The sequence below is a fragment of the Periophthalmus magnuspinnatus genome, chromosome 15 (genome assembly GCF_009829125.3).
Source record: "Periophthalmus magnuspinnatus isolate fPerMag1 chromosome 15, fPerMag1.2.pri, whole genome shotgun sequence".
Classification (NCBI taxonomy): domain Eukaryota; kingdom Metazoa; phylum Chordata; class Actinopteri; order Gobiiformes; family Gobiidae; genus Periophthalmus; species Periophthalmus magnuspinnatus.
This window is the reverse complement of record NC_047140.1, coordinates 2144757-2169126: the sequence shown is the minus strand read 5'-3', so window position 1 is coordinate 2169126 and position 24370 is coordinate 2144757. Positions and strand designations below refer to the sequence as shown.

The window sequence follows — 24370 nt, the reverse complement described above, 5'->3', positions numbered from 1 at the left end:
TTCAGAGTAAGTTGGCCAGCAGTTACGCAGTTACTCTGCTGCAAGCATGGGGCCCGGAGGATTAGTGTCCAATCAGAGTGGATTTGATGTTTACTGACAGCACATGGGACTTAGAGTGAGAACTGTATTTCATTTGCATTCAATGGAGCCGACCGGCCTGCTTTGCCCGGCCTCCCCTCCCAGCTCTTAGAATCCGGAAAACCAAAGACTTGAACTCATTGTCGACACACGCCACCAGGTAAGAGAGGCTCCAAAGCGATGAAAGGGTTGTGGGGGTTGGACTTTGTCATGATCATCATAGTGACCACCACCATCACCAGATCTGCCTGAATCTGGTTCATGTGACGTCACAGTGGGAGGTGGAATTAAACAGGCTTTATTTAGATGTAATCCTTCATAGCAATCGGCAGAGAAGTAAAATGTCCCAGAGAAGGGAAAGATAAACCCTATTGGATTAGTCCAAGCCCTGGCCCATCCCAATTCTTTACCCAACCAATCCCATTGCTTGCCCCCTCTTCCTTGTTTTATTCTATGGGTAGTTATTTAGTAGTTATCTCAGGCGTCTTCCTGGTGCTCTGATAAACGAAGTAACTGGACTACCTTTGCTCTGATCTGTGTTAGTGAGGGGTGTCCTTTTTCCTCTTGAACAGCAACCAGCATGACCAGAGATTAATTATTCAACAACTGCCTGCTGAGAAAGAGTCACTCGATAGTGTGGTCTTACAATATTACAACCTTACCGGGTGTAACAATAGACCAATTTCATTCATTTGTGTGCGTCTCTCTTTGGCTTTTTTTTTTTTTTTTTTTTTTAATGCGGACTGAAATAAGGAACTACTACACTTTTGCTTTTTTCCCTCCTTGTTCTCTATATTAAACTTCTGGCCTTTTGGGTTTTTCTTCTTTGCCAATGCTTGTCGCTAACAAGCAGTTGCCTCTTGGTCGCTCCCACAGTTGGGATACTTTAGGGGGGAATGAGGGTCAGTGGGACAGGACTGAGAGTGCATATGAGCAGCAGGCGAGAATAGCTGGCCGGCGGAGTTCTCTTTCTTACGGAGAGGGAGGTGGGTGGTACGAGCCTGCTCCAGGGGTGCGTCCTCCTGACCTGGATTCAAAACGTGAAGTATATTCTTACCAAGACTCATCGTACGGACAAGTGTACACGGACCCACGAGGGGTAAGAAAGGGTTCTGTACCTGATCTCAACCACTACGAAAGGGGGCCCATGGCTCATAGAGGATCTATTTCGCATCAGGATTACTATTCCCATGACCCAGCCATGACACCTCGCCCCCCTGAAGCTTTCTACAGAGCGGAGCACCATCCACCACCTCCTCATCCTCTCAGTAGGTCTGGCTCACATTATGGCATGACACCTGCTGCTCGAGCTGCCTGGGACCATGGACCGGGTGGCAGAGCAGGACCTCAGGGCCCTTCATCACCTCTCCCTCCTCCACCCCCTCCACCAACTGCTCATGAGTTGAACAGAGCTTATAGGGAACATGGTACTCCCAAAATCATGGCTGATGGACAACAACGGATACCGTCACGAGCTCCATCACCTGCACATTATCCTTTGGATCATGCCTCTCCGCGCTATGCAGGTGAGCCTCCCCCCGTGACCGGACAGGTTTATACTGATGTGAATGGGCGGCCATTGGATCCACAACAGCAGTCAGCCACCTGTCTGGTGGTTGAACCCGCCAGTCAGGGCATGGCTTTGAGGCAAGACACCGCTACAACTTACAGTGTTCAACAACAACAGCAATTACATCAACAACAAATTCAGCAACAACAAATTCAGCAACAACAAATTCAGCAACAACAAATTCAACAACAACAAATTCAACAACAGCAGATTCAACAGCAACAACAGTTACAACAGCTTCAGCAACAGCAGATACAACAGCACCAACAGCTACAGCAACAACAACTTCAACAGCAAGATCAAATGCAGCAACATCTGCAGCAGCAGCCCCTCCCCACTGCAGTCACAGTGCCCATGCCTGACCCTAATCTTCCTCTGGCGAATCCTCATCCTGTTGCACCTGTCCCAGTACAGACCACAGCAGTCCTCCCCGCTCCTGCCCCGGTCCAGGCTGTAGCAGCTCCTCCACCTGTCACACCACTGCCTGCTCCTGTCCCTGTTCCACTTCCTCCTGCCCCACAGACTCCCCTGCCAGTAGACCCCAAGAAGCCCGCTGATCCTGAGTTTCTGGCTTTGTTGCGTAATGAGGGCCTGTCCGAGAGTACCATCTCTTCTCTTATTCAGCAAGGCTTTGATTCTACGAGCATGCTTGTAGTTATGGAGGAGAATGATGTCCGGACTGTAGCACCTAACCTTGGCCAGGCGCGTGTATTATCTCGGGTTGTTCAAAATTACAAGCGCCCTGTTGAAATCCCACCAGTGTTATCACAGCCACAGACGCCAATGCGAGGGCGTTCAAATAGTTTTAGCCATCGCTCAGACATCTATGGCCAGCAACAGCATCCTCACCCATCACATCCTCCACAAACGTTGACTGTAGATCCACAACTTTTGCCCCCACAAACTCCTGGTCCCATGCAAACAATCACCCCAAGAATGGGAGACACAGTGGGCCGGAGGCCCAGCAGTGCCCCCTCTCAGCATCTATTAGAGGCATCAGCTTTTCCTGGACCGCCCCCTCGCTCCCCAGGGCCATATGTGGGAGCCATGATGCCTGTTCAGTCAAGACCAATGTCTGCATACTCTTCAGGAGTGACTGTCCCAGGAATGCCCATGCAAGGTATGCAAATTTTGCCCCAGCACATGTCTGGGTCTATGCCTGCCATTGCAGGATCTATGCATCAACTGCCAACCATGCCCCAACAAATGCCCATTTCAATGCCAGCTTTACAACAGCCACCACAACAAGTACCTAAAGCTTACTCTACTAATTACACTGTGCCCATGGAGCTGATGAAGAGAGACAGGAGCTTACTGCCCATGTCGCCCATGCACAGTCCTCACCCAAGTCCTCAGATGATGCGTAAAGGTGGAGGCCCTGTTCCAGACAATGCCCTTATCCCTGTTGGAGTCCCTGGTCAAAGCCAAAGTACTGTGCTTACTAACCAGAAGCTCAGCAGGCGAACTGGTCCGCCAGTCATTGTTTCCACAATGGCATCTCCAGATACAAGTAAATAGTCTTTTGTTTTCATTTTATTGTGTTGCACATGACATGTCATGCACATCATCTTACATTTATGCTTACTGTTGACTTGCAATGAAAGGCAATTAGGCAATTAGTTATGTTCTCAATATTGTTGGAGCTAATCATTTTTCATTGCACAGTTCTATAATCCAGATTTGAAGAATACACCTTTTAGAGCTTTTGTAGAGCAGCTCTACCACAACAGCCCAAGCTCAGGACATAATAAACATGTATTATTTTATTTTGATGAAAGTAGACTTTACAGCACTCTTGCAGCTGTAAATGCTGAACAGTTTATATACAGGTCTAGTATTGCAGTATTTTTACGTACTGAGTCCTGAGTATTAAAAAAAAGCCATGGAACAAATAACACTGAGGAATTAAGATGGTAAAATTGAGACAATTGTGTAGATTTTTGGCAATATTGGCTGTAGTGTATAGACAAGTATTATTGCTGCGTAGATCAAATCAAATTATCGTGCTGATGTGTGATTGTATCATTTTCTCTGTGCAGCTAGTAATGAGAAGAGAGGATTTTAATCCCTTAGATCCTCCATTTCCACTGCTACGTTAATCTACAAATACTGATTCTGTTAGACCAGTCTATCAGCTGACTGTGCGCTGTACCTAGTCTTGTAGTAAAAGTAATAGTCACACTGGGAACAAATCGTTTTACTGAGGTAGTTTTGTTCTCATCCCTTTGATTTCCAAACCCAGGAGAGCTATGAATGAGCCCTATTGCCTGGTTGTCAAAACATGCTGCTCTGTGCACAGATGGACACATGCTTGAGAAGACATTCTTCAAGTCTGCCACATACACTTGGTGCACATTGTTAATACACACTGTCAGCAGGGTAGACTTCATTTGCATGTGGCTGACATTTGTAGCTTTGGTAATTTCATCTGTTAATGGACACAGCAGCGAGGCTGCTCTGAAAGCATGTTCCTAAATTGTATGTTGCTAGGCAACATGCTTTTGGATGGTTATTGTTGGCAGTTTGCTCCTGGTTAAGGGGCTGGTCTATTGTCATACAACACAACAAATTGCAAATAACAGTAGAGCTTGTGCACTTGATTAAAAAGTGAACCATTTTCCTGACATGATGTTTTTGTGTTGATTCTCACCAAGTAATAAGAGTTGATAAGAGTATTGCATTTTTCAGCATTATCAGTTCACGTTCATTAGTTTCCCTAATGTACATAACACCTCATGTTTGTATAAACATTCATTCTTCTTATTTGCACTCGCAATAGAGCCCTGTCTTATGACTAACCAGAACTCTCCCATCCCCCACACTTCACGACAGCCTCCTGCTCACTTCCTGCAGTCACTTGGCCCCTGTCCCACCACTCTGGCAGTGGACCCCTTGCCAGTCAAGGTCAGCTCCACTCGCGTGACACACACGCCGTCATCTTCTTCCTGGCCAGGCCCTGGTATGATGGTGGGGGAGGGTCTGGTGTATTAGTCCTCGAGATGGCAGATTATGTATTAACAGCGTGCAGGTCAGAGCTGGGCGGTTGTTGCACTGAGTGAGGATTAAGAGGAAAGGCAGCGCTTGACTATGGGACAGTGATTGCTTGTTGTCAGTCGGGGGTAGGGTAAAGGGCACTTTGACAGCTGTCAGTCAGGCATGGAGTTGGTGTGGAGATAAAGCTGTGCTGCTGTAAGATTTTAGGTGGTCATATTTGGGCCTGAAGCAGACAGTTAAAGGTCATTTTGATTTGCTGGCTTGGCTGGAGTGACTTGTTTGTCCAGTACTTTTTCACTTTCCAAAGCAAGTGGACAGCTTAGCAAAGTCACAACCTTGGGGTCTTTACTTATTGGAATGAGAACTTGCACTGTTGGCATAGTATTATTCTAATTGATGCTTTTAACATTTAAACCTTGCCTTTCTGCCTTTAGTATTCAGTTTTGTTTACTTCATTGTATCAAAGATATGCAGCCGGTATTTATTTGCACTAAAATGTGCTGTTTGTGTTGCCTGTGGCAGGTGGCTGTGGCCGTGTCATTTGAAGAAGAGAGCTGAGTTTCTCTCCACACCAGATGTTGTTCTTAATATCAGACAGTGCCTCTCTCAAATAAATATGATACATCTGACTGCCTTTTGGACTCTACTCAGTTCAGATCTACTCACATCATGATTTCTCATTCCCTTTTATCTCGCCTTTATTCATATTCTTTGTCTTAAACCATGCCACTGTGGCTTTGTTTCTTTGGCTGTCTCCCTTTGCCTCCCTTCTCCCGGTAAGAAAATTAATCTTTGCAGGAAATTATTCTGCCATGACACCCGCCTGATTTAAGAAAGTGAGGAGGAGAGAAGCAACGGGAGGAAATATGTTTCTAAATAAATGGTACATCCAGCTCAGCCAATTATTTTGTGACAGTGGTTGTGGGTTTTTAGAAAATTGAGAAAGGGGTTTGACGGTAACTAAAGACAGCTGGTAAGTTAAAGCTCAATAAGTCAAAAATGTTAGCAAAGAAGGAGTTTGTAAATTGGGTGATTGATGACAACAAATCAAGACTCATACATAACTGTTGAGACACTATGGAACCCAACTCAGTGTTTTTTTTTAAAGGACAAAATGTAATACTTGACGTTTAACTGTAGCTTTAATAAGCATACCGTCATTGTACCTGTGCTATTACATACCCTTCAGTATGACAGCATAAAGTACTACAAGTCATTTATGATTAAAGAATCGATATATTTATCTTGAGAAAATGCATATCATCAAGCTTTGGGAGTTTATTGTACTTGACAGCAATAATTTACAGGCCTTACTCATGACATGCCAGATTGCACCTACAAATATAAGAAAAGTCCTGTTAGAAAAGTGTCCCCTTTTGTCAAATATGTGCTTATTTTGGCAATGCAAAGAATCTTACCAATAGAATTTTACAATTAAAATGGAACCATTATATTAGAAGTTAAACCGTTGCAGCAGGTTGGAAATGTCAGCTCACAGAAGCCATTCATCCTCTCAAAAACACTCTGATATTATATTGCATTCAAGAGGCCTGACACCTGACATATCCTGCTATTTTTTTTTTTTTTTGGAAAGCCTGCCAGGCATAGAGACGATTTGCTGAAGATCAACAAAAGCGAACAGTCCTTGAAAGCCAGTCTGACTGTAGAGGCAGAAGGAAAAAAAAACGCTTTTCTGTGCCCAATGTGCTGCGTCCTTTTCACCGAGACATGGAGTGATTAACTGTTGCTTCTGGGAGCACATGGGAAGAAAAGAAAGGCACAGGGTCATACGTACTTAAACATTTGTGGCTTAGAAAAAAATCTAAAGGAAAAAAAAAAATCAAAATGCAAAAGTGAATTCCTTGACTCCTATATTCTCATTAAATCTGCCCTCTCCGCTTCTACCAGCCCCGGATTCGGCCTAAATTATTCATCTTCAAAAAAAAAAATTGAATCTTCACGGGTCTTAAGCCAGAGCAGAGACAGTTGCATTGCATTGGCCATGTGACCATGCACGGCTGTGTTTGAACAAAAGGTAGCAGAGTTAGTTTGGAGGTGTGGATGAATCTCATTTGCACTTGGAAAATATATATGTCTCAAGAGGCGCTCACAGCTGTGTTCAGATCACATGGGATTGGAATAGGATTGTGTGGTTTTTAACAAGTGAGTAAATGGAAATATTTTACACAGGCTGCGCTGAACAAAAAAATGAAATGAATTGGAAAAATGGTTGAGTGCACCAACCATGTCACTTAAAGTTAAAATACAATTGAGTCTAATAGTGAACAGAAAAATGGAAAAATAAGAAAATAGTTTGTAAATGAATTAGTACTAAACTATATATTATTTAGTTTGTACAGTCAATAATATATGTTCAGTACATGTTTTGCCTCGATTCTTGAACCATGTCTTGTGCAATTTGTATAGAATGTAGAAAATCATGTAAACATAACAAGAACACCACCAGTTCTGCTTTAAACCACTGTTTCTTGAAGTCTATTGTAAGAGAGGTTAAAAGTTCACAGTGTGAACAAGCACAATCTGTGTCTTTGTGTTAAAGGCTATTCCTGCAGTTGACAAGCATGAACATAAAAATCTAAAGCATGACACAAAGTGAATACAAAAATAGTGTACTGCTTTACATTGGCTTCTGCTGAAAATATTTCCATCTTACATCTTTGCAGAGCAGCTCTTAACTTTTACAGTAGCGCTTTGCATTTTATTTTCACCCAGAATGCCTTGCAGTTTTAATTGCTAAGCTTATTAAAAATCCCAGCTTCAGGTTATGTAAAACACATGACTAAAATATGAATGAAGCCAAATATTTAAATAATCATTTGTTGCAAGTTGCAAAAAATTTCCATCTCTTTGATCAATTCTATGTTTTGCTGTAGTTGTTAATTTGGTTAAATAAACTTCCTTTTAACCTTAAACTTGTTCTTCTATTTATCCATGTCCTCCATATTGTTTTTATATTATTCTAAATGATACCAGTTGGCTCTGAACAATCCAGGGTGAAAATGGCTTATTTTGGATGCGTGCACACTCGGCTTGAATGGACTAATAAGTATTTATGCTCAGCCCCTCCACACATCTGTTGTCCACCTGCAGCTGTGCTTTCTCATTTTCATTCTCCTCACCATTTTCCCCCGAATTGCGTGAATCATTTGGCAACATCCCACCTTGCAGATCACAGGCGGCAGATGCGTTGGTGGTTTTTTAGAGGTCAAATGATACAGTAGACCCCCCCTCCTCGATCTCCTCACCTCCAAGTACTCTCTTTTCGTGAATGGGCCTTTTTTTCCTCCAGGCTTCGGACTGTGGGCTCTGGTTACACGTTGTAATCAAACCTCTTGAATGGAGCCTTTTAAACTGCCTATTGAGTGGACGGTAAATACATTCAATCCACTTCATCCAGTTCAACAAATGCTACACTGCTGTACATTTTACTCTGTGGTAGTGATTATTCAGTAACTTAATTGAAATGTAACAAGCTGACACTCGTGACAAGAGCATTATTGAACATATAGCAATACAAGTTCCCATAAGAAGGTAAAGCATTTGTGTACTCAGCGCTGAAAGCCTCAATAGATTTTTTGATATGCAGATGATATGCAGTGCTAACAATTATAATTTGCATTCACACAATGTCTGTGAATGTTAAATGTGTGGACATGTTTAATGTAAGCCCAGAGATTCTGGTTTGTAGTGCTGCACAATTTATTCATCATTGACGTTAGTTTAAGCGACAGCCATTGCATTATCACTTAGAAGCCTCTTTTATCTCTTATCTCTGTTTTAAATATTGTTTAGTGGTCAGTTTTCACTCAGAGTATAACTAGGATTAGTGTATTTGCTGCCATTAAGGTAAATATATTTGCTGGTGTTGATTCTAAGGATTTTAAAGTATATATAGTAGTATAGTATATATATATATATATATATATATATATATATATATATATATTTATTCAGGAAAATTCCAATTGTGTCCTTTTTAGGTGGTTTCTTTCAGTATCTGCACTTGGTCAAATGAGTATCTAGTTTTGTATCAAGTACTACATGGGTATTGATACTTTTGACAATCCTAGTTGAGAACTTCTTTATCAGTGCAATCAAAGCCCTAACTGGGGGTTTCTTCTGTCCTGACTCCCGATTTATATGTGGAATTTAAAGGTTTTATTGTTCTTTTCCTTAAAAATATTCATCAATTTTTCCCAAAATTCGTATGTGTTCTGACAAATTTCTTTCAATTGTGCTTGTGTTGTGGTGAACATAGTCTACTTAACCTTAAATCCCTTTAAGACATCTGTCGCTGCCTAAGGTTAAGTACAAAGCTAGTATCTCGAATCACTCTTGTAGTAAACATGCTAATCTGTCAGTGCCGCTTGAATCTGGGGATCAGTTAGTCTCCTGGAAGGATTTCCTTTACTACAACGTGACACTTTGACAGGGAACCATTTTTCTTTATTCACCCATGTGCAGGTGTGTGTTCTTTGCTCTTCTACTCCTCATGTTGTCCAAATGACTAGTTGAACAGTAACACATATTCAATATGAAACTCATGCCAGGGAGTGTACGAGACCAAATAAAAATCACAGAGGGAGATCTTGAAGGAAGAAAAGGCTGAGCGTTTGGGGAAGGGGGCTGGCACTTTTAAAAGGACCATGAAAGCCAGATTGAGAATAATATAACCAAAAGGGTGGGAGGGGAACGGGGAGGGAAAATATGTTGAGTGAGGAGGAAGGCTTGAGAGAGAATTGTAGAGTCGAACGTGTGCCAGAAGCGCTGCACCTCTCGCCGTCACCACGCTTTTTTTTTTTCTTCTAGTATTCACCGTCCCTCCTCCCTCGGCGAAGCTGTGGCACCCATTTGTTTGCTGTCTATCCCCCACCCCTTCTCCTTTCTTTCTCTCTTTCTTTCAACAAAAGGCTGACCAAGTGAGCCTGACGTCTGGATGAATAGCCCCCGAAAACCTGCCGTGAAGAGCTATACCGTGTTAACGGGAGCGGACGTTGGAGACGGGGAGGAAAAAGTGATGTGGCCAAAAGCGCTGGAAGAGGACGGAGAGAGCGCGCACAAGTGGCGATTCCTGGCAGGAGACGAATAGAAGAGCTTTTTTTCCTTGCCTTCTTTTATTAAGAGTTGGAGGGATTTGCTAGTCGCTACTGGCCGTCGTGGACCATCCTCCTTGCCCCCTTGTGCCACCTTCCGTTTTCCCTTGAAAGAAATGGAGCCCTTGGGAGTGAGGTGACGAAGATTTTGGGGAAAAAAGGGCAACAGAAAACCGGATAATAGGAAGCAGGGGGGTGGTGGATAACCCCAAGGCAAACTGTTTTGAGAATTTACCCCCCTGCCATGTGTCTGTCCTGATTCGCAAGGATGTGGAGGCAACATTTCCCAGGCAAGGGGCATGTTTCGTGTTTGCATGTGTGTGAGTGGACATGAAAGCTAATAATAAAAAGGCTGGGGTGTTTGCGAAGGATGCTGGGAGGCGGGGGAGGAGTCGGGACCGGGGGGTTTAAGGCTAATGAGCCTCTTATGTTTTTGCGATGGAGTGTGTCATGAAAACAGCATGTCTGTAAAGGCAAGGACCCATGTGCTGCCGGGGTCTGACTCGAGTTGTGAAAATGTGCAGCAACGGATTAGGAGGGTTCACAGGGCACTAGGTCACACAGGTGAATGGGGAAGGTGAAGTTTGGCTCTAATTATCAGCATAATTGATTTGTAAGGTTATCTTTTAATCCACTGATTGTTTGAATTATAGGAGTGAAGTAAGGATAGACTAAAATAGACATTTGAGTCTAAAAACAATATTTATTTCATAGGGAAGCAGGGATTAAGGATGGAATCTGTGATATTCATATAGCACTAGTGTCCTCTTTATTTATAATCTTGAGCATTTTCCTCTAGATTAGATTGCTGTTAATTTGCATAATTGCAAGAATATTAGTGTGTTTATATTCTACACAAACAAGACTTCTTACAGCTAATTTTCACTCTGCTTTGTGACACTGTATCTTATATACTCCTGCCTGTCATTTTGAGCATCTTTTACAATCTGGCATATATCCTTTTTGAAGTGCTGTCTAACTTGCTTCGTGCTTGCTTTGTAATCTCCTCTCGCACCAAAGCTCAAGTACATCATGATCTGACAGTTGCTTTTGTCTTTCAGCTTTGGAAACCAAATAGACAAATCTGTCATCTGAACCCTGAATGCTCATCTGCTTGTCTCTTGCTTTTTACTGGTGACATCATCCGTGCTTTTGTGTCAGCGTGTGGCTTTATTTTTTTTTCTTCCCTGTTGCACTTGTCTGATAGTTGAAGCCTACTCTCACCCCGGCGTCACAGTCTTGGACGGGCTTTTAGGTGGTGATAAGTTTGGGGGAGGGAGACAACACTAGTACAATCAAGGTCTTTGTGTGTCCACATAGTGGAACAAGAGATGGACCAGGGTGGCAGTGCTGTTAGCTGGATGCTGATAGGGCCTTCTGGGGGCCGGGAGGAGGACAGTATGCCAGAGGAGAAAGATTAAAAACCTCCCTTCTTTTTGTGCACATGCCAGCGGGTCGTAAACATACTCCTGAAAGCAGTCACTCCCCAAAATCAGTGCTCAGAATGCCTGCTAACATGGATACAATTTACTAGAAGTGTATCCGATTAATGGCAATTGCAAACAGGTGAATGGGCTGTTGAGCAAAAACAGGAAGAGGGCTGAGGTCAGGCGTCAAGACTCCTTTGAAAATTTTCCAGAAAGCCAAAGTGATTCAGTTTGGGTAAATTTGACAAGTTTGCCGTATTCATGTGGCTTTGAAAAGGCTAAAGTGCTTACATGGTTATGGGAATGAAAAAAATTCTTAACTTGGATCAGATTTGATACAACTTGTATTGTTTTGTATGTCAAGACTGGGGCAATGATGTTTTTTAATAAGACTCAAAATGATTATTGCTGTTGGCTGTGTAAATTTTGATGTGATTTTTTTTTTTTTTTTTTTGAACTTGCCGTTTAAGACTTTATACATTAGGCAAATAAGAAATAAAAAGCAATATATCATTTAATTTACAGAGGTAGTTTTTTTCTCATCCTGGGTTTGATTGATGTATCCTATTGTTTGGCTTTATTGAACACTTAGCACAACAAAGCTAGTTCTTCCGTCTACTTCCTACCCCCCATCTCCCAACCTGGGCCTGTCCAAGTGCCACATGAATGCCACATTGTTCTCAAACCCTTTCATATCTCATTTAGGTTGCCAGGTTGGGTGTTTTCACAGGTTGCCCTAGGAGAGTAGACTGGGTATCACAAATGAAACCTCACCACCCTCCTCCCTTCCTTCATTTTTCTCCTTTTTGGACCGTCCTGCCTCTGCGGCCCCCAGCTAGAGTGTTGCTAGGTAACCACAACCTGGTCCTAAGCCCGTTGAGCCCATCTTGGCGCCACTTCAACTTGGAGAGAAGCAGAGTGGAGTTCCTCTCAAATCTCTCTTGTGAACTCAGCGACCACCGCGGAGGCCTTGCTATCATCGTGCCATGGAAAAGTCCTGCTCACTTCCTTTTGTTTTGTTGATAGAGGGAACACCGAGGGAGTGTAGAGCGTGACACCATTTTGAGAGATGCAGGTTGTCGGTATTTCAACACATTTTATAAAAACGAGAGGATAAACAGAGCGCACATAAAGCAAGTCCCAAATGTGTTTTGCTCTGCACTGAGGTGGGACATCAGACTGTATCAAAGCCAATGGAGTGTCATTATTGATAGAACGTAATTGTGTAGGTAAGTTTGTACAAGTTTGCCATCCCTGAGTGGACTATTTAGCTTTCAAGAGCTTGTCCGCACTGGCTCCAAAAACAAGCCTAAATCCTATAGGGAACGCATTGACTTCCCATTGAAATTGTATTCATAAACCCAGGCTGGGCAATTTGGAAAAGCCTGAAACCACATAAACCACTGCAAACTATCTGCCAGAAAATAGCTTTTTACAGAGAAGTAAAGATAACTGATGGGGTGAGAGGTTATGAAATACCAGTTTAAAGATTGCTTCCCAGACCCAAGGGGAGAATCTGCCATTGGAGAGAGCGGTTTATTTTTCTTTCATTGATTGTTGGTGCTCCATTTAGGAAACGATCCCCTCTCCCTCTGAAGACTGACTCACAGCGTCTGGCAGCGGCTACAGCCTCCTGAGCTGCTTTTCCAGATCAGCCCTTTCCAAACTGGAGAATTAAACACCAAGGAGTATTCACGAAGGAGCGGCGTATTTCTATGAGCCCTCCTTTTAAAGAGATCACTTCTGTTTCAGTTGTCACAATCCAAGAGAGCTTTTTAGTCTGGAACATCTGTAATCCATTTGTGGTGGAGAACAATCCTGCCAGCTACGCCAAAAGTTTTTTCTACTTCCATGAGAGCAGTCCAGATAGTGATTATCTTTGGGTATATGAACCTGAAGCCCATTCAAGCTCCCCCCCTCCAGGGATGTGAGATCATGTGACTTGTGCTGGATAAGACTATCAGCTGTCCCGGAGCTGTCAAGCCAAACAAGGTTTACGTTTAGCCATTCAAGCACTTTCTGGAGATTCTTTATTACTTACTGGCGCTCAGACAATGCAGGCTGTTGTTCTGCGATAAATTCTGTGAGTACAATAACAGGAAATTGGCACAGGCAATTAGCATTTCTATCCCTAACGCTTGTCTGCCAAGCTATCATTGTGCTTAATGTAAACCATCTTGTTTTTACTGCTCGCAAAGTTTATGTAACAACACTTAAACCAACTCCATGGGGCTTTCTTTTTCCTCCAAACAGAGAAAATATAGGCTTTTGTCTGCTGTCAGATGGGACTGTGTATGGGTGGAGCTGCAGCACACTGTTTTCCTCAGGCTAATGCAAACCCAGCGGGAAGGCTGATATTACTGCAGGACAAACAGCAGTCAGCGAAAGAAAAAAACGACATGAACAGAGCCCTTTTTTGGAACGCTCATATCAGTTTTTCCATGTAGCTCTGAGGAGGCCAGCTGCTGTGTGAACTGCTCAGGGAGGGAGCAGTTACCTAAGACGGACTCAGTGGATGCGATGGCTCCAGTTTAGTAATGGAAGAATTGAGGTATTTTGAATTTCACCTCTCTACTTTATGTGTGAATATTCACCGTCAGACCTGTTTGATTTATTTTTTGGAGCAGCTTGTTGTACTGAAACATATTTTAGCTGGTTGTGAATGATAAAATTGCATATACTAATAACTAAGCTTTTTCAATTAGTTTGTAATAAAAAAAAATAAAAAAAAATGAGCCTTTACATCAAGTCATCTGAACTTATTGCTGATTGAACCATTTATCAAATTCACATTGAGCAGCTAATGCATTTACAAGTTAAATGAATAAATGGATTAAATTGTGATCAGTGATAAGTAGCACTTAACACTTTTGTAAATTTACACATTGCCTATATGAAGTGCCTCAAAATTGCTTTCATCAGCAGTTATGATTGAAGAAACACTCCTCCCTAGCCCTAAATTACATTACATGATTCATTATTTTCATAATTTTATGGGGGAAATGTCCCATAGTTGATGATGTAGCTTTGATTGTTGATATGAAAATGGCTGTTTAAAGAACCCCCTCATGATGTATGTGTTTAACATGGATATTGATCATAATTATAAACCTGAAAATGCCAAGTTTTTCCAAGTGAGCTTTCAGGTATGACAGTCATTATGGGCCTTATTAAGAGTCTTGTTTGCAGCTAATTAGATGCAGCTTCATCATGTGTTTAGTGCTGTGCCACGTTCTGCCTTATTAGTCTCTAGGAAGGCCATTAGCCCCTTGGAAATAATTAATCAACAGTATTTCTGACCCAGTTCTATGTCGTGATGCTGCTTTCTTACCCGCCCATTGCTTTAAAGTGTCTATACATCCATTCGCACTCCCTTTTTTTAATCTTCATCTCTGCGGGTCGGCCTCATTTTCTCGCTGTAAACCGAAGTATATTCTTTGACAGCGGGTCTAAATGGCGATAATGAACCCAGCGGGAGTGTGACTGGGGAGCGTTTTCAGAGCCACAGGTGTGTTGGCGGCACAAACACACGACTCTGTGCTGAGAATAGAGCGCACTTTCACTCTCACAACGCAGACGCAAACATGAAGGTCACACTGACATTATTCCCTTTCAACCTTTTTTCTTCTTCTCTGAGTCTTTTCTTCCCCTGCACTATTGCCGTTGTTGTCCTCCTTGTGGCATATGCCGTTAAAAGTTTATGAACTGCAGCAGCACAATAATAACAATGTTAATGTGTGTAATATAATCAAATGATAAAAGACTAATCTCTTTATTCACTTTTTACAAGCTGCGGTTATAAAGTCAATCTCAAAGCGATAATAAAGCTCATAAAATCGACAAAAAAGTTATGAGTGGAGTAAGCAAAACATAAATACAATGATGTGAAATGAGCAGGTAAGCAAGGGAAGGGTGGCTATAAAAAGAAATCTGGGTTTATGAATGTCATGAGTAAATTTTTAAATAGAAGTTTAAACTAAATAAGTATCGTCCACTTGAATTCTTACAGTGTTGATCCTGAATGCTAATCATTTTGCTTTATGGTACAGTATCTAATGTAGGCTGTCAGAGCTTGTACTGTAGCTTTAAAGGGACACAAATCAATTTAGATTTATGTCCAGTACAAGATTTAATTTTCTTATAGTCATTTCTTTAGCTCTTGTGTGAATAGGAACTTTTTTTTTTCCTTCCATATAACAAAATAAGAACAACATTATTTATCATTATAAGATAGGTATTGTTTTGTGATGACATATTGCAATTTTTCATGCTTGGATTGAGAAACAGATTATCAAGTTTATTATGCTGTTAAATTTACATACTTGTCCTTAGTCTTCTTTATAATACATAAAAAAATAAAGGCAGGGCAAGTCAATTTGTATAGCACAATTTGAACACAAAGTAATTCAAAGTGCTTTACAGAATAAGACATGTCAATAAGATAAACATGACAGTACAAGCAAATCAAATCCAATAAATACTCTCAAATAAACATCATAAAATGAATATTAAAAGAAGAGTGCAGAATAAAACCTTTTCAGTCACATGCACAGCTAAACAGAACCGTTTAGAGCCTGGATTTATGGATTTAAACACTATCAAAGTAGAGGCCTGTCTCACATCTTCAAGATGTTCCAGATTCTGGGAAAACAGTTACCCATAGATTTTATAGAGCTTATTTAACATTTCACTAACTGGTAGATTTAAAAATTTAAAGATTGTTAATACATGGAAGTAATTATACAGCACCGAAAGCCCAAGGTGCTCTACTTTTTCACTATATTATTGTTCAGTTTTACTCCACTCATTAAAATATACTCACTTGTAACATGTCCTTATTAATGCACTTTGAATGAACTGTACTTCAGTTTCGTGTATTCATTCAGCTTGAACATCAGTGTTTTTATGTTTTATTTGAATATGCAAAAACACTTGAAGGCTAATTGTACTTAAAGGATAAAAGCAGTTCAACCGTTCTTGGAACAAATGTACATCCTCTTGAGTTCAAAATGGTCAAAACAGAGAGGCGTAGTGGTTATTGGATTTTGAGTGTTGTGGAGCTGATGACCTTATAAAATGTGACCTTGGTAACAATTGGCCGTGGGGCTGCATGCTGGACATGCTTGATATTACCCAGGGCTGTCTTTATATTGACTGAATAAAGCAATTTTATGGAACACACCTCCTTACATTCTGCCACTAAATAAATATCACTTTGGTTTAGATGTCGGTGTCAAATTGTTCCCTACATTGTGAAATTGGCCGGTGTTATGGCGAGCATTATTGCATGTTTTAGCGCGGGCATGTTAGAGGCGCGTAAGCTTCCTCCCGGTGCATGAAGGAGACAGACATAGTGCAAGGCTTGGACATCCTCTCCAGCAGCGCAGATGCCACTAAATAAAATATTTCATAATCCTGCCCAAATCCTCTAATCACCATGACAACAGGCAGCAGGGAGTCAGAGCCGGCTGGTGTGTGGACCCCCCGCCCTCTTATTCCATTTGCTTTTCCCCTTTATTTTAGTAAGATTTGCTCCGCACTGTACACATATTTATCTAGTGCCTGGTGTAGAGTGGGGTTGCAATTGAATCAAAATCATAATTTGCATGGTTGTAATTACCTAATCGCAAAGACTGCAATTATCTTAGTAGCAACAGCAAAATATTACAGATTATTATTACAAAACCTGCTAATCTTCTAGTTTAGAAAAGCAATGTGATTTTAACAGTTCATATTTCAAGTCATCTCTCAATTGTTACTGCTCCTGTGCACTGTGAATTGAATCTTGATTTTTCGACAAACATTGCAAATCTGGTCAGAAAACTCGCAATTAGATGTATTTTTCCAGTAGTATTCAGCTCTAGTGTAGAAAGTCGAGAAGACACTCCAGATTAATTAGTGTTTTACTTGTGGAAAACTGTTGCACTTTTAGAAGATAAGACTTGCCTAAAAGCAGAGAACAAATCTGGCAATTACCCTGAGCCAAAATGCCTCGACTTTCTTTTTGCCGAATCAAAAGAACTGGAGATTTGTGTCTAGTGCCGACAAGATCTGGAGTGTACACAGTAGAAGTGCGCACTCACACACACACACCCGCACCCATCACTCGCATCCAAGTCCTGCCAGCGTCTCTGTACCGTGATAGGATAATGGAGGGGATGACCTCATGGGGTGAAAGGACCTGTTGCCTGGTAACAGTGTGGATAACAGCGAAACAGGGGGGTTAGTCATATCGGGAGCGCTGTGTCTAAGTGTTGTGTGATATCGACCAGCGCTGCCAGGTAAGGGAGATGATGATAGTGGGCGCAAGTAGAAAGTCCATTTTAAGACTATTGATTGTGCTTAGTTGCTGTTTGGGGGTGTGTGAGTGTGTATGTGTGTTTTATATTGGCCTAATCAAGTCCGACACACCGGCCTGGTCCTGTGTACATTTCCTGCTGCGAGAGGCATTTCTCACATTTTACTGCCTCTTCTGCGGCTCACTTGACTGCCTCTGCCACATACACATAAATAAAGGGCGAATAACCATAAAGGCGATGTCGCAATGTCGCAGTATCAAAAATCAGTTTTGGTTTTTGAGAATATGTCGAATTTTTAAGATCCTGAGCTGAAAATGCATTGCTGTAGGAGGAAAATAAGAAAAGACTCAATACTGATTTCAATACCTGATAATTGCAAACATTCTTTTTTTTTTTACATAATGCAATTATGTTTATACAAAATATTAGTACTTTCTCTGACATTATCCTGTGGTTTTACACTTGTTCTGATGAAATCAAGACCACTATAAAACTATTCAGAAAAGACTGAACTTTGACCCATTTATGTCTTCCTATAGTTTCAGTAGTTTTAGTACTGATTAGTATCTGAGTATCAATTTTATTTAAAACATTTATTTTCTCTGTTTCAGCTGCACTTCACACATGAATAGTAACACCCCCTTCTTCCTCTCTCCAGGTATTCGGCCCCAGATAATGAATGGGCCCATGCACCCACGCCCCCTAGTGGCGCTGCTGGACGGGCGCGACTGCACCGTGGAGATGCCCATCCTCAAGGACCTGGCCACAGTGGCTTTCTGCGATGCTCAGTCCACACAAGAGATTCATGAAAAGGTTTGTGCAGTTCACCTCGACATTTCTACTCTAGTATTTTTTGTGATGGTAGAAAAATGTGTCTCTCACTCTTATGCCTGTGAGGGCAAGACTATGTATTTGTTCGAGATGTTGGAGAATGTTTCTTTCCTTCTAAAGACAAATGCCTACTCATGAACAGGACAGGCAAGCCCAGTCAGCATTGTTATGCTTGTAATAAATTTACTGAAGGTCTTTAGAGTAACACCAATATATTAAATTGGATAGTTGAAATGATCTATCTATTGAACCACCAAACCATGTAATGGACAATGAAAGAGCAAAAAGATGCAGCAAGTTTGAATATCAGATTCCCATGTAGAAGAAAGAAAATGCTATAATCACAATTGTTTTGGAGATATGAAACATTGGACTAGAGCAGACTAGAGGCTTAAAAGAGGCTCCAAGTAGAGCGGATTGCTAAATATACATAGAACAAACATGCAATGTGATCTTTTCAAATGGGGGTATTAGCAGTTGATTTTGCAGTCCATCCACATTTTGTGCAGTATTTGGCACACTTTCAGGTTGATTGTCATAATATCTGCATTGAAATAATAGAAAACAAACACGTGTATTCAATTAAGTTTCAATTTCTGAGCTCTCTTGACAGTTTGTTTAGCTTAATTATAATCTATCCATTGTAATACTTTCACATCTTCAATACCATTTCAAAAAGTAAAATCTATAGAGGTTGCGTTTACTCTTACAGTCCATCTCTTATGAATCAAAGCTGTTTCTACAAGCTATTTTTTGTACATGTTGAACTAATTACACAAGCAATCCCAAGCCAAGATCTGCTAACTACTGCTGTGAACTTCTTAACACTAATATTTTTCCAGTAATCAACTTTGATGCTTCTCGCTCATTTCATCATTGGATATTTGAAGACTACTTGGTTTTATTGGCTTGTATTCTATAACTACTATATTAGCAAATTGAACATGTGTTTTTTTTTTTTTTTTTGAAGATGTACTATTTCCAGTATACATTTCTAAATAGTTGTACAGTTTCAATGATATTTACGCAGTGGCTTGTTCCCTCTCCCAGTTGAAGTGTAATAGTGTCATCAGTGCTCTAATCCCGCTGGGCGCCTCGTTAAATCAGGAGGAGGCGGCTAATAGAAATGCAAGTCTAATTGTTCGGAGCTGGAGTGGGTGAAACATTTTACTGTCTGTACACTGGGCTAATTCTACATTGTGAGCAAGAGGCTGTGAAAATGTGTCCAAGGAACTGATAAGAACTCTAAAGAGGAAAATTGATCATAATAAAAATGATGCTTCAACTAGGGCTGCACAGTACATCGCAATGAAATGGAAATCACTGTTTGAATTCTCTTTTGTGGGAGTAAAACTTGTTGAGCCGGTAGTTTAGACCTCTACAAACATGTTGTGAAATACGTAGGATCCTCATGTTAGTGCCTCTGGATATGTTCGAAGTGTGCACGGAATTGATTTTGAAAACAGATTGAAAAGGAAATCGACAATTTGAATTGTCTGTTGTGGAAATAAAACTAGTTGACCCTGCATTTTAGACGTCTGCAGAAATGTTAAATGTTCATAATATAATTTGCTTTGAATTGTAAATGATCCTGGATGTGTTTAATGGCATACAGTGAACAGAATTCTGATTCGAAAAAAGATTGAAAAGGAAATTTAAATCATAATTTGAAAGTTATTTATTTTCTGGAAATAACATGTTGAGCCTGTAGCTTCGACCTCTTCAAACACATGTGTATGAAAAGCATAGGAGACTTGTATGACTTTATCAGTTCAATGTTTCAATGTGTTCTCTAATATTAAATCTAAAGTTTAAAATGTATACCATGAACAGAATTTTGCTCTGAAAACATAAATTGCAGCTCGAATTGAAACCTCAAATAGACTTTTCTACATAATCACGCAGTCCTAGTTCAAACTTTAACATTTTCATCCATTCATCTTTCAACTTTTTCTTCAAATTCTATGCGTGCTATTTCTCCCACGGTGGGTGGACCCATTTGGGGAGTGTAGGAGTTGGCAGCGTTCCCAAAGCCATAACTACACTGCAGAGGGTACAGATGGGGCACTCATGTTGCATTCATGTGGCGTCGGAAAGATTGGGGGAAAAAAATCAAGAGTTGGAAAATGTACATGAACACCTGCGCTGGGCGAAACAGTAACCAGCACTCAGAGAATGACGTCATGTTAACTGCTCAGTCGGATCTGCCATAACAAACTTTAATATTAAGTCAATTAAAAGAGGATTAGAAGCAAGTCTTTTTAGGACACTTATTCATAAAGATTGCAATTAACATGTCAGTTTCAAAATATGCCCACAACCTACTTTAGCAAATGTAAAAGGGTATAAAGTGAAGTAAACACATTAGTCATACATATTCAGCTGTACCACATGATACATCATGTACATTAGGCTTTCACAATATACCACAGAATGATTGTTATTACAGTGTATTCTGACATAATATCCATATCACAAAGACAACATTGTTGGTAATGCTAAGGTTTGTCATTAACCAGATATTTACTTTCATTAAAAACAAGACTTTTTTGGAGATTTCTATCATGTTATAAGGTTGCTCCCTCATCAAAAACATGTTTGAAGTGAGTTTATATGTCATCCATGCATGTTTGAGTAATCTAGCGATCTCACCTGGGCACTATTCAAACCCTCCTTATGTTCAGCAATACAATCCTGTCCAAGACTCCCGAGCCGACATCACCCATGCTCCCACATGGCAATTTTCCATTAATATACACGAGCAGGATACAAAACAATATACTACAGCTACACAAATCTGATGTACAACACCAATTTCAATGAATACTATGATAAAACTTAAAAAAAATACAGAATACAATGATTTGCAAATCCTTTTGCAACCTATATTGAACCGAATAAACTACAAAGACATGATATTTAATGTTCAAACTGATAAACTTTATTGTTTTTATGCAAATATTCACTCATTATCAATTTAATGCCTGGGTTCATGCCAGTTCCAATAAAGCTGGGACAGGAGCAACAAAAGAATGGGAAAGTTGAGGAATCCGTATAATACACCTGTTTGGAACATTCTACACGTGAACAGGTTAATTGGAAACAGGTGAGTGTCATGATTGGGTATAAAAGGAGCATCAGTCTTACACAAGCAGGGATGAGACGAGGTTCACCACTTTGTGAACTGCGTGAGCAAATAGTCCAGCAGTCTAAGAACAATGTTTTTCAACGTACAATTGCAAGAAATTGGAGTTGTAATGTGCAATGCTTTCATTAGCAGAATTGTTTTGTGATTTGATGAACAAAACTGAAACGTCATTTTTGGCTAATATAGCATTTTCAAAATGATAAAAGGTGATCTATGTGGCAATTAATACCACACTGAAGTGTAATGCCCTCTCTTTAAAGAGCTTAAACTTGATTGAACTAATTGATATGATGTATTAAAACATGGGCAAATCATGTCTTTGATTTAACTGTGTAAAAATCTACATTAGCCAGCAGCACTGCACTTTCAGCATTAGATGACTGATGTTTTCAATGAAATTACAGTCACCTTCTATATCAAAATATAGGACTGTTAAGTCATTTCTCAATGAACACCTTTAAATAATCTTACCACTCAGTAAATAAATTCCACACATTATACTTGCTTGTCGGCTGTAAAAGTGTCTTACTTTTAGACTGCTTCCCATAACATCAGATGAATGCGGCGGTGCACTCAGCCTGGAAGTGAAAAGCACTGTTCAAACTCACATTTCCGCACAAAGAATTTTAAATAAAGCAGTGCAGTGTCTGTAGCTCTTGCTGACAGATACCTGTTGGCAAAAGCACTACACAATTCAGACCAGAGAGGGCGCGTTCGTCCTTGGGAAGACTAAAGGAAAGGTATTGTCAGGTTTAGTCAGTTTCAAGTTATATCATTGCACCATTGTTCAGTCAAGTGTGTGGATTTTAGCACAAAGATAACACTGGAATGTGCTGTCTTTGAAAAAAGAGCTATTACATTGTAGTCGCAGCAAAAGAACAGTTCAATTTCACTCTTTTACAAGAGTTGTTGGCAATGCTGAATTAGTGCCTCAAATAACACTAAGAGAGTTGACAATTGAAGCGCATCGAGCATCAACAGAAACTAGTAATGCAATGCTTTGTCACACTTATCTAAACTATGGCACATTGAAAGGTGTGTTCTCACAGGATGAATGGTCTGATGGATAGATGTCAGTGAGCATAACGCACAACAATAGGCAGCAATAAATGCAAACAAGGCCAAAGAAAGTACAGCATTATAATAACATGAATGTAATGTTTCTCTCTCCAAGCTCTGTCTTTGTAGAAGTGGGATGCCATGCCATTATTTGTTAATCTTTTTTAAATTTGGTAATGCATTTGTAAAAATATTCTTTTGTTGTGGAACAATGATCTTGGGGAATTTATTACAAAATGGTTTCATTGAAAACATACATGTCATGTTTTCAGTGAATGGATTACAACATATAAGTGAATGATGCCAGATAGATACATTTAATGCAATATGGTTAAACATTCAAGGCAACATGATACTCTAATAAACATTTTTTACTTAAATGTGTGAAGATTAGGTAAATAACAGTTAAGCATTTCTTCTTGTTCTACATGTTGACGACTTAAGTGTTTACTGTGTAACTGTGTCTTCTGGCTGCTTCTGATCTGTAATAGATGAATGCTCAAGCAGAGCTTTAACCTTGAATTTACCATCCCTCTCAGAGTCAGCCTAGTACCTATAAAACGCTCAGGACAAATTGATGGCTATGCTAATCCAGCCCGGTTAGCTTAATTTCGTTAGCGGGCGGCGAGTTTGAACCTGTTGGTGCCCAGCTGCTCCTGGCTCTCTGTTCTGTGACACAAAGCAGCTTCAGCTCCTCATTATCACCACACAGGGACGAGCCTCAGTTTACAGCACTCACATAAACCAGCCATTTGCATTTAGATGAAGAATAGCATCTATAAACACCGCAGCCTCGAACAAAACTGTCACACTGGTATTTTAAACAGGCTCTACAAGCAACTATTTATCAAGACTGAACTTCATAGAAAATACTGTTTCAGAGTATACATGGAAGTCTCTTTATCTGAACCAAAAGAACAACTTGTTTTAAGTGTTACGTTCAGGTGGGGAGGTTCAGCATCTAATCGCATGTCACGGCCAAAAATATTGGACTATTTGGAGGATAGCTATTGTTTTAAGGTTTGTTACAAGTGATATGTAATTCAGTGTCAATGTATGCAACATGTTCCCTTATTTGCGTACCAAGTCTGACCTCTGTCTTGTAGGATTGGATCATGTTAATATAATATGTGATGCTTTTGCTTTTAACCATTTTGTAAATGCCCTTTATCCCCAGCATGCAGAGAGCTAGGCAGTATGTTTATTTTAGCTTCATTCAAATTCACTTATTTGTAAATTCTCAACTAATTATTGACTGAGTCATACAATACATTATTTTATGTCAGGTGTTCTCAAACTTTTCACACCAAGTACTCAAGTCCTAAGATATTATTTGGCTTGCAGAGTACTACCAAATGTTAAACAGGACCAAATCAGCTTCTATATTAGGGCTAAACATGATCTTAAAATAGATTAAGGCCTGAGGTAGTTCTAAATAACAATTAGCCTAAAAGAGGACAAAACAATAATTAAGTTTGAGTTTTTGTAATTTTATTTAAAGGCAAACTGTAGAGGGCCAGTATACCACAGTTTGAGAAACAAAATTTTACATTATACTACATAAAAACCATTGTGGTGATATTGTTTGCAAAGCCATAATCAGGAGCTTTCTGGAATCCCTTGATCCTTACTGTGCTTGATGTGTAATACTAATGGATGCTACCGAGAAAACATTTTTACAGCTGCATTGGCCAGCAACCAACAACCACTTACTATTTGCGAGACAAATCAATTCTACTTTGCAGTAGTATTTTTAAATAACAGGTTGTGATGATGGTTATTTCTGCTGCAGGTGCTCAACGAAGCGGTGGGAGCCATGATGTACCACACCATCACACTGACCAGAGAGG

The 24370-nt window shown here is 40.3% G+C and overlaps 1 protein-coding gene across 1 annotated transcript; it reads left to right on the top strand.

Annotated features, from left to right (window-relative positions):
• Positions 1 to 910: 910 nt before the first annotated feature.
• Positions 911 to 24369, top strand: LOC117382864 (ataxin-2 homolog; the record flags this gene model as incomplete). The annotated part of the gene is made up of 3 exons (XM_033980103.2): positions 911 to 3158; positions 18141 to 18295; positions 24313 to 24369. Coding segments are annotated over exons 1-3 (2460 nt in total), but the record flags the coding sequence as incomplete, so codon positions are not given.
• Between the last annotated feature and the right edge of the window lies 1 nt (position 24370).